The sequence below is a fragment of the Notothenia coriiceps genome, unplaced genomic scaffold (assembly GCF_000735185.1).
Source record: "Notothenia coriiceps isolate Sejong01 unplaced genomic scaffold, NC01 NC01_scaffold00037246, whole genome shotgun sequence".
Taxonomy (NCBI): Eukaryota; Metazoa; Chordata; class Actinopteri; order Perciformes; family Nototheniidae; genus Notothenia; species Notothenia coriiceps.
Window position 1 is genome coordinate 4,317,976 of NW_011369947.1, and position 19,228 is coordinate 4,337,203.

Genomic DNA, 19,228 nt, shown 5'->3' on the forward strand with positions numbered 1-19,228 from the left:
AGCTTTATTTTGTTTCCCACAGGGTTTATAATTGATTTCTGGTTAGGGGGGGGAAGCTCTGGGTCCTACGGTCCGTGGTGTGGCTGGCTCGGGTTCCCTCCTTCTGTTTGTTCCTTTTGCCCAATCCTCCAGACCTCTTTTTGTTTCCCGTTTCGCTTGTGTGAGCAAACGGCTGATTATCAATAAATGCTTCTTACCAAGTACCAGTTATTGCGTGTATTCTTTCATGTTGCGGGTCTCAGCACGAGCCACTACCGCGGAGTAGAGGTTGGGGCCGTAACAACATTTCCAAGACACTGTGAAATGCACTTTGCACTTCAATGGAGTAATAACAAGTTAAAATGGGCATTTTCTTTGTTTTTATTTATTTATTGAGCTGATTGAATTGTGTAGTTATGGTAAAATCCAAGTCAAATTTACAATATATTATCATATTATTTAGATTTGTATGTTTACAGTAAATTACTGGCTACTGTGTTGCATTACTTCTACAGTAATAGTGTGAATATACAGGTAATTACTGTAACTTATGTACAGCAAGGTACCATAATACCACAGCTCTGTACTGCTATATCACAGTAATTCCATGGGCATGGCAACTGTAAAGTCACAGTATGTAGTAGTTATTTACAGTCAATTACTGTGAGATATTTACAGCATATTACTGTGAAATCCATGCAACTAGTAGCCAGTCATTTACTGTAATTTTACAGCCAAACATTTTACAGTGTATAAAGATGAATGTGGAGTGAGAGGTGTAAGTGAAGGTTTTTCTAAAGAACAGTTCCTCCTCAACTTGAGGATGTCCATAATCCAGGGCTCAGTCTCTTAAAACAGGGCTGTCAAAAGGTCATCAGTGTCAGAAAGTGTCTGGCACTTTGGTTGGCGAATGTAGTTTCAAACAATCACAATGACCCTTTATGGTGAGTGATCTCCCGTCACACATTAGTTCTGTTATGACTTTCTCACAGCAGCCACATGGACATTGGCCAGTGATCGAAGAGGAATTCAATTACGAATACGGAAGTGACCCAGATCGGATTAGAAAGAAATGAGTCCGCACTACGCCAATGTGTCGGTGAAAGAGTTGTTTTGTTGCCATATTTGGTTGTATAGTGAATGCAGCCTTTATTATATCTGGAACCAATGTCCAAGCAGCTTTTACATTGTTATGCACAGCAGGATAAGGCAATAGTCTTAATCTATTACTTGGTATAGTCAATTTTATTATATGAAGCAATGTCAATATAGAAAGTGATAAAACGTTTTCCTGGAGCTTAATTGAGGAACCTTTTAGTCAGATAAGAATGTCAGGTTTTATAGAAACTCAGTGAATTAACTACCTGACAAATCAAAGTTTTTCATCAAATTGATATAATAAAGATAACAGGCTTTCATTATAAGGGATGTTAAATGCATGGTATAATGATACGGAAACTTAAACACATTACTGTCAGCCTCTATATCTTATCACACAATCATAATGAACAGCCATTAGTGGTGCATACAGCACTGTGCGACAATGACAACTCAGCTGCTGCTACTCCTTGCTAACAGCTACACCTGGAGTGTAACACATTATAACAAGCACTGCAATTTCCTGCATGACGGCATCCATGGTTAGTTGGAACTGTTTTTCAGAGGTGTTGATTCAACTTTGCTGTCATTTTGAAAGATGTAAAGTAGACAGAATTGTATGGTGTGACTTTGAAAGTAATTTTTTTCATATATGAAACCCATTTCCATGAATGATATAAAAGACTATGAAATCAGGTAATTCATATTGATGATTTGAAATAGCTGGTATTTCTTCCCATTTCCGCATTACAAGGTTGCACTTATACTGTATAGAGGAGTGCCTGCACACATTCATAAATGCTGTGCTTTAATGTGCTGAAAAAATTAAAGACTTGTTTTGCCCCGATTCCCTCCTTTGATGTGTTCTTTTGCACTGAAGTCTGAGAAATCCTCTTGAAATGCATGGACTTACTGTTCGCATACTGTGAGGACACGTTCTTGTTTATTATAACTAGTATCTGTGTGAAAAGTAGCGTATGCAGATTGTGCACACACACATCCGGCTGCAGGGCAAAGTGGTGGCTCAGTGGTCTGCATTGTCACTTCACAGCAACAAGGTTCTTCCACTGATTCTCTGGAGAGAGGGGGTTTCCGCCTAAGGAAGCATACACTCGGAAAAGAAACTCGAAAGTATGACGATAATAGTGGACGATTAACTGACTTTGTCTTGTGTAATGATGTAAATATCTATTTTGTTTGTAGCACAGGCCATAATGAGGTTATGTGACACTGTAATACTGTTCTTTGTTGTCTTTATTACATTACTCTACTCGCTGTAAATGAAATCATCTTAAAATGAATACTGAAAAAGTAATAGCTTTCATTTCAAATTGGTGTGTGCATAATGTAGGAGCATACACTCCAAGGCAAAAATCCTGTCATATTTGAAAAATAAATATAATCTGAAATCGAATATTTGTATGCAAATGCAAATGGTAGTATGAGCTCCGTCCTCAGGTGGCCTCCGCACTTTGGGAGAGTCAGAATTATAGACTGCAGATAAAAGGCCTTCAAATAAGTCAATTATACCAACGATTAGTGTCGTAAGAGTCCAATTACAGAGCTTAAAGTTCTGCTGTCCAGGGTAAAGGCTGTGTGAGGTTAAAAGCCTTTAGACCCTGAATGAGCTATTGAGGTCATCGCTGTTGTATTTCTATATTATCAAGAAGACTGGAGTGTCGTATGTCATTCTTAGATTACAGTTACAATACATTTATCTGACGCTTTTATCCAAAACAACTTACAATAAGTGCATGATGCAACCATGAAGAAACAAACTCAAAAGCAAGAGTAGGAATATTTCCTATCTATAAAACCACCCAGATTAAGTGCTAATGCATTAGCTTCACTTAAAGCTGGACCTTGCTAAGTGCTACATACAGAAGAGAGTTGTTCAGTCTGCGATGAAGGATGTGTAGACTTTCCGCTGACCTGAAATTCTACTATTTTGGGGCCAGGACTGAAAACAGTTGTGTTTTTGTTAAGTGGTACCTGGGTCCAATTCGCAGTAAGGCAGCATATAGCTGATTGGCCTATGCATTTCTTAGGAGAAAATGTGTATATTTAGAACGGGAAAAATACTTATAAACCAGAGGCTTATAAACCACTTTGCCTTGCTGTAGGCATAACCTGTATGGACCCTTTTGGTCACATGTTGTCACATGTCCTAACTATATAATTCATCTATAGAGTTGGCCTCTTGTTAATGTTACCTAACTGTTGGGAAAATACTGAATGTACTCTTTCTATATCAGAGTAGCACATGATAGGCCTAACTGTAACTGTGTACGTAACCAGATTTATGATTAAATGGATGACGCTCATTTCAATTGTTTTAAAGTGTGGGCTGTGCTAGAAATATTTTAAAATGAAGAAATGTCGAGTAGAACTAACAATACTTTAACGTTAATGTTAGCTCATTTGTGTATGTATTTAATGTTATGTAATGTGTTTACAGCTATATTAAAACATATTATTTTAGCTATAGTTGATGTGTTATTCATTATACAAAAATGTGGTTTTAAATTGCTGTATATGAAGCTAATGTGAAAACAAGAAGGTCAATCTTCCCATCATTATAAAATTACATTTTAACATTAGCTCGCCTGCTAGCTTCAAGTAGATCCCTGTACTATTCGTTATTTTTTAAGTTCAATTGATTTGATTGTTCGTCTGTTTGCTTAAACTTGTTCTGACTGTAAATACTGTATGCATTTTGTGGCCAGGCACAAATGCTGGCTCTGCTAAATATTACTATCAGGAATATCTTAATTGCCGCTCTAATTATCTGAGAATAATTATACATACATGTATAAAGTTATGCCACTCAAGTAAGAAGCATGTGTCTTACATAACGTCTCACATTAAATGACCTTCATGTTCATGTTTATTCTTTTGGTTTATTACGGCCCGTGTACACTACAGGCATCAAAAAATCTTGAAGCTGGGCGTGTCTGAAGCTTGGCGATTTTTTGCGAGCAACGCCACCAACAACCTATCACATGAATCTCCCGCCCCCGACATACAAAGCAATAGCAATGTTAAAACGAAGTAAACTGGATATAAACTCTCCAAACAGGCGAAAAACCTACCAGTTTCACCCACTGTCTCTGCCACCTCCCTCCATGCCTGGTTCCTCCGGTTTGTATCCCGGTAAATAGTTCTGGTCGTAAAGAACCGGGTGATTTGCTACCGTAATATCTCGTTTGGAATATGAGGAAATGAACTGCGGTCTGGCTCTCCCAGCTTGCACGCGGTTTGATTGGCTAGCGCTTGCACTGGCGGGATTTGCATAAACGGGATTTGATTGGCTGATGCCAAGCATTGAGCCTCAAAAGTTGAACATTGTTCAACTTTTGATGCCGATAGATGCTCGTGATGCTTGCAAAGCCATGCCATGCTCCCCACAATGCAGTTCGGCGAAGATTAAAAATCTTCTACGTCACCCCATTCAAGTGAATGGGCGAAGCGTTGAAAGCATTTTTCGACGCCTGTAGTGTAGACGGGTCGTTAGGGTGACTCAGTAGGTTGTATGCTACCTCATCATGAGAGACACAATGATCATTTTGTTGTTGTTTTTGTTGTTGTTGTTGTTGTTGTTGTTAACTCAGTGATTGATGTGGTTCCAGAGGGAAAAGTACTGTAGAAAGCAACATGGAACTCATTTTTTATAAAATTATAAGTGGCACAAATTCACTTTTTTCTTCCATTATGAAATCTAAGACAATTTGATTGTCTGGATTTTTGTTAAATTATTAAGTTTACCCATTTCAAATGTTAGCTTCATGCATTTGACAGTAACTGCTCACAACAAATGTAATACAGTCACACACATTGAGATTCCTGCATTCAAATGGCATTTTGGTATTTGTTCTGTTGCTGTCACAAATCATTTCAAATGTTTTCAAAGTACTTTATTTTGAAAATCACCAACCTATCCCCAGCCACTGGTTTAAAAAGAGGGATTAACTAAAGCCATATACATTTATAAAATACTGATTGTGACCTGACATACACACATAGCAACATCATTTACTTTTGGTATGCAACTATTAAAACCATTTCACAATAAGTATATACATTTCAGTCTTTGTTAATAATGCTAATTTAACAGTATTGAAAAATGAACCTCGCTCCTGTGGCAGTTTACTCCCGCCTCTCACGAACCATCTGAACCTGGGCCTCATGGGTATTTAACAGCAGTGACCGACATCAATGCAGCTTTCATCCCATCATTTAACTCAATGGCACCACATGGGCACGTATTACATAAGAGACTAACTTAATGCTCCGTGTTTGATTCGACCCAAGGTACATTCCAACATTTCCCTCGATGAAACGATATCTGATGGTGGGTGGGCGCTTTTAACAAACTCTATTTTAAGAGGTGTAGGATTCAGCTTTTGTAGAAACTGAAGCAATAAACTCAATGTATAATTAAAATAATTTCTGTTGCACTTCTTGTTGGGTTTTCAAATGGCATATTTCGATTACATTTACATTTTAAACGTGTACATTAGCATGTATTAGTTACTGTCACTTTGGGTAACTAACATGTTTTACCAGAGGAATTTACCATTGATCCTACAGTATACGAGAGCAGCTGATTACTGCTTCCTGTTTGTGTTAGCTTCAAGGCTAGTTATATCCCATTGTTGTCGGAAAGCTACATTAATCTCATTATAGATACTGGTTTTACACACACACACACACGCACACACACACACACACACACACACACACACACGCACGCACGCACGCACACACACTTACACACTTACACACTTGCACTGTGGCGGGGAGATATGTATCTGTCAATATAAACCCGCCTCATTATGTGTCAGCTATAGATTCAAGCTGCCGGCATCATCAGAGGGGTTTAAGCCTTAAACCAGCCTCATTACACAAACTCCTATCAGTCCTAATTGCCAATACAGGAGCTTATGGATTCTGCAAACACTTCATAATACTGTAAATGTCTGAGGAACAAATCAGCCTCTAAAGAGTGTCCTGTGTAGTTCAGTGCTTTTTCATTATGCTCATAAAGGTGGAGTTTTTGATATCTGGTATAATAAAGACAATGACACTTTTAAGGAGACAATAGGGTATCGTGTTGTCATGTTTAAACTCTGGCCAGGCAAGTTTATTTCTTAGCACATGTAGCTCATTAGCACATTAAGCTATTTCAGCACGAGGCAACTCGTAGTGCTTTACAAAAGAAATATGAAAATAAACGAGATATAGTGCATCAGAAAGAAATGATAGATTACATCGAAACAGTCAAATAAGGCTATCTGTATTATCTGTTCTAATCAGAACAATGAAAACATTCAGTTGGACAGTCAATTATCTTTCATTAATATCCAAACTTAGGAAAGGCAAGATTATTTACATGGCATATTTCAACACAAGGCAACTTAAAGTACGTTTGGAGAATATATGCATTAAGATAAAGTGCAACAGAAACATATTATAAAATGACATTTGATTCAATTTAAAAACAGCTCTAAACAATTTGCTATTTAGAAACTCCCTCTTGAGGGAACTTTGAGATTGTAGCCTTTGAAGACCATTTACATGCACAGAAACCTATAGAACACACTACAGGAAAGCATTTGTATATTGCACTTTTACAAAGAGGCAACTCGATGTGCTTTACATAAAATATATCAAAACATTAAGATATAGTGCAACAGAAGCACATTATATAATGACTTTTAAGTACAATCAAAACACATGAAAACCAGAGAGAATTCATAGCTCTATATATATAAATAAACATTCATCATAGCTAAAAGAGACAAGATAGTTATAAAAAGCATGAATAACAGCGACAGTGCAGTGTGAGATACAATTAGTCATTTTATTTAATAAAAGGCTGCGGCAAAAGTTTTCCTGCAAAGCCCTGAGGGGTATTTCATATTACAGATGAACCATAAATACATGAGGACTGTAAATTAGACCTATGTCAAGCACATTTTCATATTTTAAAATACAGTATTAAATAATCTGACCATTGAAAAAAAGTCTCTCATCTCTCCAACTTTTATATTTAATGCACAAATATAAGGTGGCCAGAGCATCAATATGAACAGTATTACATACTATTACAACTAGAAAATATTGAATATGATGTGCAAACACGGCAGGTCTGGCATTTCTTCATTAGGAATTGAAGTGATGCGTGCTTGATGTGCGTCGGGTGTGTGCTTCAAATTCATGAATAAGCACTTCTCAATCCAGTCTGATCAGATTAGCTCTGAAACGCTTTGAAACTCCCTTCTGGTGTCCTATGTTTAGAGATTGAAATAATTAATATGTTACTCAGAAATGATTCACGAAGCCACCGCCTGAACCATATTTATTTGTTGAACTATTCATCGTGCACTGGATGTTCTGTAGGCGCAATACTGCAAGAGAGATCTCAAGCACATTCTGTGATGGCATAACAAAGCCTGCAAAAAAATGGTTTATGTTTTATCTTCTGAAACAACTTGAGGTGCTGATATCTGACAAACATTTAGCCAACAGCACGCACAGAGATTCAGCAAAAATAAAGGATTTAAAAAACAATACAACCCGGTTGATTTTCCATAAAATAAAATAAAAATATTCCTACAGAAAACGGTGTCAAATAAATCCACGATTTATCCCGAAACCAAACAATTCTCTTCTCTTTTTGCAGACTCAGATCAGCCTAACTGCACAAAAACAAGTGTCCATAAATGCATAATAATCGTATTCAGTTCTAAATAAAATACAGGACGCTGGGTAGAGCCTCCTCCCACACTTTATAGTTGTTTCTTGAAAAGCATTTCTTGACAACGTATCACCGCTGTTGATGACACACTGACATCCCCCCTTGGCTTTTACTCTCTGTCGACACCCACTAGAAGTAGCACCATAGTTATATAGGCTTTTCTGCATGTAAATGGTCTGCGAAGGCTAAAATCCCAAAGTTCCCTTTGGAACGCCTTTCTCGAGGGAGTCAGACGCTGGCGCTCAGAGAAAGAGGCAAAGTTGACACAGGCCATAGATAGTAATCTCATCAAAAATGGCTCGAACAAGCATGTACATTATGTCTGGATTTGCAAAGGCTTAACGTCTATATTTTATTTATGTATTGCCTATAGGTGATGCATTTTGCAACATTCATTGGATAATATTACTAGCAGTGGGTGTGGCTGGTCTGGCTCGCTGTGTTGTTGACAATAGATTAGTCAGAGCTGCCAGTGTGTTTGTGTGTGTGAGTACGTTTGGGAGAACATTGATCCGCCAGGCTCTGATAGTCTGTTCACACACACACACACACACACACACACACACACACACACACACACACACACACACACACACACACACACACACACACACACACACACACACACACACACACACACACACACTTGAACCCTTGTCTCTGTTCATAGAGGGTCTTACAATGAATGACGTCCTAGACGACAGCGGTGCGGAACGCCACCATGTCAAAGGGCAACACAACTGGACAAGAGACAGTATGAACAGCACAAGCAGACAGCAGACATACTCTAGATCAAAACCACTCACACCATCATATATCACATGCATTGAAATCAAGATTTATTTTACTGGATGCATGATGAAACCATTTTGTTATTTGTTATGTTTTCTTCTTTCTAAATGGTAAATGGCCTGCCTTCATTCAGCGGTTTTCCAGTTTTTGCGACCCCTCAAAGCACTTTTACATGAACTTGTCAGCAGTCACCATTCACACAGGGGCAGAGGCTGCCATACAAGGGGCCATCTGCTCATTTATACACACTCACACACTGTTGGCCATCAGAAGCAATTTAGGTGTAAGTATATTGCTCAAGAACACAAAGATATGTTGACTGCAGGGGTTGAGGGTTGCCAATAATGTACAGTTGCCGTACTACAAATAAATGCAGTTTATGCTTCCGAAGGCAATAACATTGAAAAAGCTGATAATGTGGAGAATTCAGGTCAAGATCTTTCCATAGAGGCTAATATTAGTGGTTGGTAAATAGTTTCAACCTGATATATTGGTTTGACAGCATACTTTATTTTTTACAGTAAATGTGGTAAGTGCCTTTAAGGCCGCAATGAACGTGTATATGGTGTATTTTCCTTTATTCTGCAGTAACTAGCCTCTTGACAGTAACGGCCCGTCCACACTACAGGCATCAAAAAATCTTGAAGCTGGGCGTGTCTGAAGCTTGGCGATTTTTTGCGAGCAATGCCACCAACAACCAATCACATGAATCTCCCGCCCCCGACATACAAAGCAATAGCAATGTTAAAACGAAGTAAACTGGATATAAACTCTCCAAACAGGCGAAAAACCTACCAGTTTCACCCACTGTCTCTGCCTGCACCACCTCCCCCCCCCCTCCCCATGCCTGGGGTGGCTTCCGCCCGGTTTGGGGTATTCTCCAGTTAAAATAGTGTTTCTGGGTCGTGAAGAGCGCGGCACAGGACCGGGCGGGATGTTACTTACCGTTAATTTAATTGTCTCGTTTTGAATGATGGGAAAGAAGTGCCCGTCCTGCTTCAGCTTTGCCCCCCCGGGGCGCGGTTTGATTTGGCTAGCGCTTGTACTGGGATTTGCATAAGAGCGGATTTGATTTGGGGCCGCGGTGCCAGTGTCCCCAAGATCGTGAAGCATTAAAAGTGAACAGGTTGCCTGCAATTTGTGTGATGGCTTGCAGAGAGCCGATTGCTCCGCTCCTCAGCAATGCGATTTGTGCCGAAGATTTACTCAAATCTTCTACGTCACCATTCAGGGGATCCGGGCGCGATTTGGGGGCGAAGTTTTTTTTGAAAGATTTGTTTTCGATTGCCTGTGTGGGTTTGGGACCCGGGGGGGGCCGTGAGATGGGTTTACACATCGTTGAGTGACACTTCATAGAAGGTGCCAAATCGCTCCATGCTGTTTTCCGAAGTTTTTATTTCGAAATGGACGGGACCAAAAGGGGGAGCATCTGTTTTTTTTTCTGAAGGACTTGTCAGAATCCGTTATACACAGAGGGGATACACATTGTTGATGTAGAAGAGGGCGAGGACAGAAGTGCTTGAGTCTGGTTATAATTACGAGTGAGCCTAACGTAAGACAAAGATATTATAGTTAATGTTTCCGTATCTGTTTTCTTGTTCACTTACTACCATCTTTTGACCGTTAGTACGAGGACACTGGCAGCGCTGCGGTACCTGGCGAGGAAAGGACCCGTTGGCGTTCTCGCCGGTGTCACTTATACTGCTTCTTCCCATGGAGACTCAGTGCAGCTACGTGCTGCAGCGTAGAAAGGAAGAATGATAAGGAATGTGTTTTTGAATAGCATCGTCGTTTACTTGAAGTCCTCTGTTCTGGAGTGCTATGCAGTATAACTCCTGTCACCTTACCGCAGCAGCAGTTGACTTCCAAGTCTTAATACCCTGATCACAGGAAATGAAGTGAAAGACAGATGGCGGTTATCCGGGTTGTTCGCGCTTGATGGCCAGCCGCGAGTTATCTACGCGCAGTAACGACCCATCAAATTACAAAAGAAACCCCAATAAGACATCTCAGCAGCCCCAACGCAGTATTAGGAGAGAGAAGTGAGCGCGAGTACGGGCGAGTAAAATGGTTCTATGACTATTAACGTATTGTTGCCACCAGAGGAACTTATAGTTCAGGGCGCCATGCACGGTTGAGTGAGTAGTGTGGCGTGGGAGCGATGAGGCGAGCGAGTTGAGATTCATCAGGTGTGATATGGTTGGGTATGAGAGTCCCGTCTCCTGCTTGGGTAGTGTAGATAGAGGAGGGTTCGCAATGCGAGGTGGTGTGTGGAGAGAGAGGGAAGGAGCGGTTGCGTGTTCTGCGAGCGAGACAGGGGGAGAGCAGGTACCTGCTGCCGGGGGAGTTTTTAGAGATACAGGTATCTGGTCCTGACTCACTCGACTGACGTATTGCTTTTGTTCAAGGTTCCCGAGTTGGTCTGCGTTTGTTCTGGGCAGGAGTACACTGGGCGCGGAGGGAATGAGAGCGTGGTGTCGAAAGAGAGCTGCAGGTCAGTCGGTAGCATGAAAGAAGGGTGGAGAGTNTGCTCGACAAAAGTGAAATAGTGAGAATATCTCCAGGCGGAGAAACTCGACTTAAGCTCCGCTGCCGCCATGATAGTCTTGTTAGTAAACATAAACACGCCCACAGCGCGTCTCCGCATGTGACACAGGAAGTATCTAAGTACATTTACTCAAGTACTGTACTTAAGTACAGTTCTCATCTCTGTTCGCCTCGCTGTTGGCGCCGCTCACCAACGTCTGGGAGCCGAGACTATATAAAAAAAATAACGGAGTAACGTACCATGTAGTAACGGTAACTGAGTTACTGAATTTAAAAAATAATGAGTTAGAGTATAGTTACTGCCAAAAATAACGGCGTTACAGTAACGCGTTAGTCCCAACACTGTTTGTAAGTCAATTATTGTATTGTCTCCCACTTCCTGTTTTGTTTTGACACTCACCTGTTACGTTTCATTTGAGGTTCCTTGACTCCCTACACTTATGTGTGTCTCTAGGGAGGAGTGTGGCGCAGTGGATAGTGCGTTGGTGTTTGGATCAGGGGGTCGCAGGTTCAAACCCAACTGCAGTCAGCATGTCGTTGTGTCCCTGGGCAAGACACTTCACCCAAAATTGCTCCTGTGGGGAATGCCCACAGTATTGAGTAACGGCCCGTCTACACTACAGGCATCAAAAAATATTGAAGCTGGGCGTGTCTGAGGCTTGGCGATTTCTCGCGACCAACAACCAATCAGGAATCTCCCGCCCGCCCCCGGCATACAAAGCAAAAAAAAGCCTGCTTCTTCAACAAAGTAAACTGGATATAAACTCCCCAAACAGTTGAAAACCTACCAGTTTCACCAACGGTCTCTGCCACCTTCCGCCATGCCTGGTTCCTCCGGTTTAGGTCCCGGTAGGTGAACAGAGTACGGTCATACAGGACTGGGACACTTGCCACGGCAATGATTAATTTATCAAGACCTGCGGTATCAGCATACACGCGGTTTGATTGGCTAGCGCTTGTACTGGCGGGAATTGACCGCAGGTCTTGATAAATTAATCATTGCCGTGGCAAGTGTCCCAGTCCTNGTTCACGTGCATGCTTGACGCGTACGCACTCACCGTTATTGAGAGGCAATGGTCGTCCAGCTGCCATCACACAGCTAAAGTCTTTGCGGTGTGTTCCAGTGCGACTATTGGCCAAGAAGCAGGAGACGTGAGGCGACACAACAGTCGTGTTCCGTCGGGACGTGTTCTTTGGCGTCAGTTTGGTGTGTCAGGGCCTTTAGGTGAAATGGACAGTAAAGAAAAGCAGTCCCTCAATGTGTTGTAATGGGTTGTTGTCCATGTTCTTTATTTAGTAGCAGGTTTTTTGCCCACCATAATGATGCTTTACAGTTAAATAAGAAAAAGAACCAGATTAGAGATGCTATAATTGACAGTTATTATGACAATAGCAATATTTGCTGTGTTTATTGACTCTAAAAAAGCATTTGACTCATTAGTTTGATTGTTATGTTGGTACTTTTTATAGCCTGGTCAACTGCAATTGCAATGGATACAAACACAGAATAGGAAGACAGATGCATTCAGTGTTACTTGGAAACAAAGATGTCATTCTACACACTAGTGTCGCAGTCGCAGTATCAAACAGTTGTCTAGTGACCATTTGGGACAGAGATAAAGCTTGACTGGACCCGAATTTGATCTTCGACAAACTCAATCAAAAACATAAATCAGTTCACATTTTGACAGTTTCTCATGTTTATATGTATCAACAAATCCTATTTTGTCCTAATCTGTTTATTTGTTTATGTGGGAACAATGAAAGTATGCGGCTGTGAAATAATCCAATTTTGTGGTTGTGAAATTTGGCGTTCGCATAATTAAAAAAGAATGCACACGCATTGGCTGTTGATGCCTTCGCTTGATCTCACACTCTATGTCTACGTCTGTTGTTATCTGGAAGGCATCTAAATATAAAAGACAAGCAGAGAAAGGGAGCTGCTCAGCCATCGTGGCAAAGACAGATTACACGACTGCGGCTGTCCTGATGCTGCAGCAGCTATTTGTCACTATTAGTTTCCCTTCATTTTAGTGAACACATTATTAAGATAACTCCATGATAGTCCCTCTACCTTGGCATGTGACAAACGGCCAAGTGACAGCTTAATTTGCATGCCTCTCTCTTATCCAACATGACCAATAATGAAGTCTATTTGAGTCAGACGGACAGGCGGGTCACTCATCACACACAAATGGCTGAATTGATTAAATGCTCTTTGCAGCAGTCAAAGTAAACACTTCCTGCTTCTAGTAGAAACTAATGATGATGGGAAGATAGCTACAATTGTGTTTTTTAGGGGTACCAAACATCAATTCTCGGATCACACACACGATGCACGATGAGCCTTGTATTCAATGTTTTATTTATAGACAACTACAAATCCTCTGGCCTAGTTTCACCTCTTTCCCCTCCACCGATGTCTTGTTGATGTGTCATTGATGGCTGTTTCCCCTAGTTGGAGAAACAATGGATCAATATGAGCTTTGCAGGTGGATCCTCCTACATAACTATCTAGAAAGGTTGTTGTAAGTTGCTAAAACAACTCCTAAATGTGCTAATTACTTTGATTATGGAGACTTCTTTTACTTACAATCATGGGACACGTTTAGATGCTTTAATGTTCAAAAAGTTATTTATTTTTCTCGTACTGCCTGTGCTGCAGCACCTCTTTTCACCCTCTGTCTGAAACCAGAGCCCAGTCTGCTCTGATTAGTTATTGGCCCCTAAGCCTATCATGTACAATGTGTTGGAGCACTAACCAATAGAAGCGCAAGTGTTAAATTGTGATCTCACTATGGAAGTAAACATAGGAGTCCAATAGAGGAGATTTAGGCTGGGGGGTGTGTGAGAGAGAAAGTCTATCTGGCATGAGCTTTTGGATTTAAGCCTTTGCAGACCATTTACATGCACACACACATAACACACTACAGGAAAGGGAAAACCGCAGAAAGCACAATAGGGGACCTTTAAATCCTAATATGTCATTCCGAGTCCCTCAGTACATTGGGGCATTAAACCTTGCAGGGAATTGTTTTCATAGCAGTTTAACAGCGGTGGAAACTGAATTAAAAAGTGTTGCAATATGTTGCTCTTAGTGTGAGACCAGAACTTATTCAGTAGGTCTGCAAATTGGGTGGGATTGTTAAAGTATCTTTTATTGAAACTGTGGAACTCATCGAGAGGGGAATGAAAAGTACCAAACTATAAAAACCACATGCCTTGACAGCTGAAATTAAAAGTTTTTTAATCTCGTTTCTTGTGTTTTTCATGGAGTTTTGAACAAACTAAAAAGATGCGGCTTAGATTGGCGGGGAGTCTCAAGTTAGAATGATTTTGTTTTGGGATCATGCGTTGAGGGATGTTGATATACTGCTGTCCTTTTTCCAAACATGTTGTTCTTCTTTTAAGCTAATCAATTAAAAGCTTGAGAGGAAATAGAAGATGACAAAATGTAGCATGTACACTAATCTATGCTGAAAAAAGGAAATATTTACAACGTCAGATGATACGTTTGGATAAATTGACATAGGCAGATGCTTTAATTGTTTTACTATTATAGCTGAGCTCACCATCCTTTACTTTTCTTTACACAGCTCTCAATGCAGAATTGTTGCTGTTTCTTTTCGCTGAAAACATTAAAAATCCTTGCATGTGTGAGTACAGGGTCAAACATTCTGTCTGACCTTCTCAAACTTAATGAGGTTTGATGACAGCTGTGCAAGAACAAGACAGTCACATACATCAAAAGTTTTTTGGACAGCTTAATCGGGATTTGGCTGCCCCTTCATTGAGCTGGGCATCAGGGTGGAAGACAGCAGAATGACAGGAGTCAACACCATCAAAGTTGTTTCCACATTGCACACACACAAGACAGTAATTTTTAATACTTTACAAGCACTAAAAAACAATGTTAGGAACCTTGTTGCTGTTTAATTTGTCATCTGCATGCATCAGGTTGTTGACATGACGTGGGTGTTGGAGAGGGAGGTGTACCTTTAATTAATTTGTAGTTAATTGTTCAATTATGTCGTTGTTTCCTCTGATTGCTTTTTGAAGAACAACCTGTCAGACTAATCTTTACCGTGTAAATAAACAAAGACTCACTTTGGCAAAGAGTTGTTTACAAAGTTATGCTTCGCTTACTCTAACTGGTCTCCATTGACAATAGTGAGAAGTACAATGTGTATCCATGTATAGGATCTACAGTGTACATTATGTACATGTTGGCTGAATCTAAACTGAATCTAAACTGAACAAAACCAATCACAACATCCTTTTTTTTCTTTTTTTTGTGAATGTTTGTGTGCTCTTACAAGGATTCAAAGTAATGGTCATGTTTTCAGTTGGTCTAAGCGGGCATTCCAAGTTACATTTCGGCCTCGCCACACACACCTACACAAACTTCCGCTCACGATAACAGGTTTATACAAAGAAAAAAACAAACATAAGATCAAAAAAGGAGAAAATAAACATTACATTTTCTTCACACTCTTTTCACCAAAAGCAAATTGGCAAAGAAATTAGTTTCCTATTTACAGGGAAATAAAAAAATACATGTTATGCATATTTTCAGGTATGTAATGCCTCTATTGAGACATGTTTCCACGCTTTAATGTTCAAAAAGCCTTTTTTTTCTCATACTGCCTGTGCTGCAGCACCTCTTTTCACCCTCTGTCTGAAACCAGAGCCAAGTCTGCTCTGATTGGTTCGCTGGACGGCTCTGTTTTGGTTGGTCAACTGCTAAGAGATGTCCAGCCCCTTAGGTTATCACGTGTTATGTGTCGGAGCGCTAGCTAATACAAGCTTGAGTGTTACACATTATGTTACTTAAGTAAACAGAGGTCCAATGGAGGCATTTCAGGTGGGGGGGATCATGTGGCAGAGAAACTCCCTGTGGAGTGAACCTTGAGATTTTAGCCCTCGCAGACCATTTACATCCACAAAAACCTATAACACACTACACTACAGGAAAGAGAAATCCCCAAAAAACAATAGAGGGCCTTTTTTAATGTTATAGGAAAGTCAACACACTCTACATTGAAAACAATATAAACCCTTTATAAAAAAAGTATAACATTGATTAAGGAACAATGGGAAAGTAAGACATTTAACACCTTAATGTAAATGTGCCTTTCAGAATAAAAGCCTCAGCGAAACTCTCATGTACAGGAATGTACTCTTTCAATGTACTCTATAAATAATGGAGCAACAACATAAACACTGCCACACGTCACATTATTACCTTTCCCACAAAACGGCATACTGTCAAAGAAACTCTCAAAGACAGCCAGGCGAGTTCTCTCCTTTACAAGCCAATTATCCCTCTGCTGGGGAAAATGCCATTTCACCATCTGAGTTTCAGTTTTCTGCGCATTCCTTGGTAAACTGACAACACAAAGCCCTCGGATTCATTACCTCACTCAATATTTTTTATTTGTACCTAATAAGATTTCAATTAAATTAAAATACTTAAAGTTGAATTCATTTGTTGTGTTGGTTTCTGTGATTCCTTTGATGCTGTAAAGGCATTGTTCTTCAGTTTCTCCTAATTATCACATTGACATCTATGAACTTGTGTGTGTTCAGGGGGTGTGTGCATCTCCCAGTCTGTGAAGATTCCCCGGGAGCCCAAGCTGGGGGGGTTTGACAAGATCATCCGGCGTCTCCGGGAAAACCCGAACGCGAGAGTCGTCATACTTTTCGCAAGCGAAGACGATATCAGGTAAGGCCTGGTAATAACTGCTTTGAAGATTAGACTGCAGCAGGCAGGGAAACATGTCGGGAAACATCCAATTCCTTCCAGCTCTGCTTAACCACTGTGTAATGAATTGCAAAACAAAATCAAAGCAGAGCTGGTCGGGATGCTGACCTTATCCATGACAACATCTGTCTCTTCACCTTTGCAGGCGGCTACTCCAAGCGGCTAAAAAGGCCAACCAGACAGGTCACTTTATCTGGGTGGGTTCAGACAGCTGGGGCTCTAAGATCTCTCCGGTGGTGGACCAGGAGGAGATGGCGGAGGGAGCGGTCACCATCCTGCCCAAGCGGCAGTCCATCAAAGGTACAGAGAAGAGCATGGTACATATATAACATCTCCCTGTATAGTAAAACCATGTACCTATATGTTCACTTTATGTGTATTGTTGCATCGATTCACTTGTCTTGTGTCTTATCTTTCCGAAATAAATCATTATTTATTTTATTGTTTTTTTAATTATCATAGCTTTTACCTCCTTGTGTCTCTTAACCTGTTGACATTTTTTATGTTGCTGTATGTACTGTATCTGTAAAGCTCTTAACATCTGATCTGAGGGGAATTTCATGTTGTTTATTTTTTACTTGTGATGTTAGCCATTTTGTAAAGCACGTGCTGTATGAAAAGTGCTTTGTAAAGCTTTATTATTATCATTATCATTATTTTATAATTATTATTATATGCATTTCTCAGTGAGTACACTGTAAAAACTGAAACGTTGACTTTAATTAAATGTATTATGCCAACAGATTTAACATAAATGTATATAAGTAGTAGGTTCAACTTAATATTATTGCTTTTAACTAACCTAATACAGTTATGTGAAACTTGACGACGTACTACATGTAATTAAAAAGAACATTTCAGTTTGTTCAGTGTATTCCTTTCATGTGATGCAGGACTGTAGCTATTTGCAGAATAAAAGGTGCTTAGTAAAGCTTTACCTTTAATTATTTGATCATCAAATGATATTCTGTCAAACAGATTAAACATATGCAATGATCAATGAATTAGACGGTATACACATGAGGGTTTCACAGACACTCACTGTGTCAATGACAATGTACCTATTGATCTGTCTAGGGTTTGATCGTTATTTCATCAGCCGAACGCTGGAGAACAACAGAAGGAATATCTGGTTTGCCGAGTTCTGGGAGAACAACTTCAGCTGCAAGCTCAGCCGTCACGCCTTGAAGAAAGGGTCTGGCCTGAAAAAGTGCACAAGTAAGACGCTCTCCTGATGTGGAAAAAGCTTTTTAACTTTTCTTTTTTTTGCTTAAAGTTTTTAACCACCTTGAAAAACCTCCCTCTGATGTTTTGAGGCAAGTGACACATTTGGCTCACAGTGTTTTTTGACAGCATTGCCAACCTATAAAAAAAAGTGGAGCAGCCATACATTTAATATTCAAACTCACAGTTAATCTCAAAACTCATTTCAGGACTGCACTATATTTCTGCTGAGACCAGTGTGTTTACCCACATGGCTATAACAAGTGGATGGCTCAGCTGGACTGCATGGTTAAAGCTTCGGGCTCGGAGCCACACGATAAACAGCTGCGGAGAGCACAATCTGTCTGGAGGAGGAAAAACGCTGCACATTTTATTAAGATTTAAACACCAATTAGGTAGTACAACATATGTATTTAAAAGATGAGAGACAAAATATCAGTCCCTGGAGAATTCCTCACAGATGCTTTATCTTAATAGTTATTTCTTAGTTTTTAATTACTTCTCAGGAATATCCAGCGCTAGGGCCCGTCTACACTACAGGCATCGAAAAATGCTTTCAACGCTTCGCCCATTCACTTGAATGGGGTGACGTAGAAGATTTTTAATCTTCGCCGAACTGCATTGTGGGGAGCATGGCATGGCTTTGCAAGCATCACGAGCATCTATTCGCATCAAAAGTTGAACAATGTTCAACTTTTGAGGCTCAATGCTTGGCATCAGCCAATCAAATCCCGTTTATGCAATTCCCGCCAGTACAAGCGCTAGCCAATCAAACCGCGTGTATGCTGATACCGCAGGTCTTGACTATTTTCCATATGTCATAAAATGGAAGATAAATTAATCATTGCCGTGGCAAGTGTCCCAGTCCTGTATGACGGTACTCTGTTCACCTACCGGGACCTAAACCGGAGGAACCAGGCATGGCGGGAGGTGGCAGAGACAGTGGGTGAAACTGGTAGGTTTTTCGCCTGTTTGGAGAGTTTATATCCAGTTTACTTCGTTTTAACATTGCTATTGCTTTGTATGTCGGGGGCGGGAGATTCATGTGATAGGTTGTTGGTGGC

General features: G+C 40.3%; 1 protein-coding gene across 1 annotated transcript; it reads left to right on the forward strand.

Moving 5' to 3' along the window:
- The first annotated feature begins 10,885 nt into the window (after positions 1–10,885).
- Positions 10,886–18,175, forward strand: LOC104966308 (metabotropic glutamate receptor 4-like). The gene is made up of 6 exons (XM_010795496.1): positions 10,886–10,957; positions 11,071–11,123; positions 11,631–11,653; positions 16,766–16,901; positions 17,086–17,240; positions 18,018–18,175. Exons 1-6 carry the CDS (start codon positions 10,886–10,888, stop codon positions 18,173–18,175), a joined length of 597 nt encoding a protein of 198 aa, XP_010793798.1.
- The last annotated feature ends 1,053 nt before the right edge of the window (positions 18,176–19,228 follow it).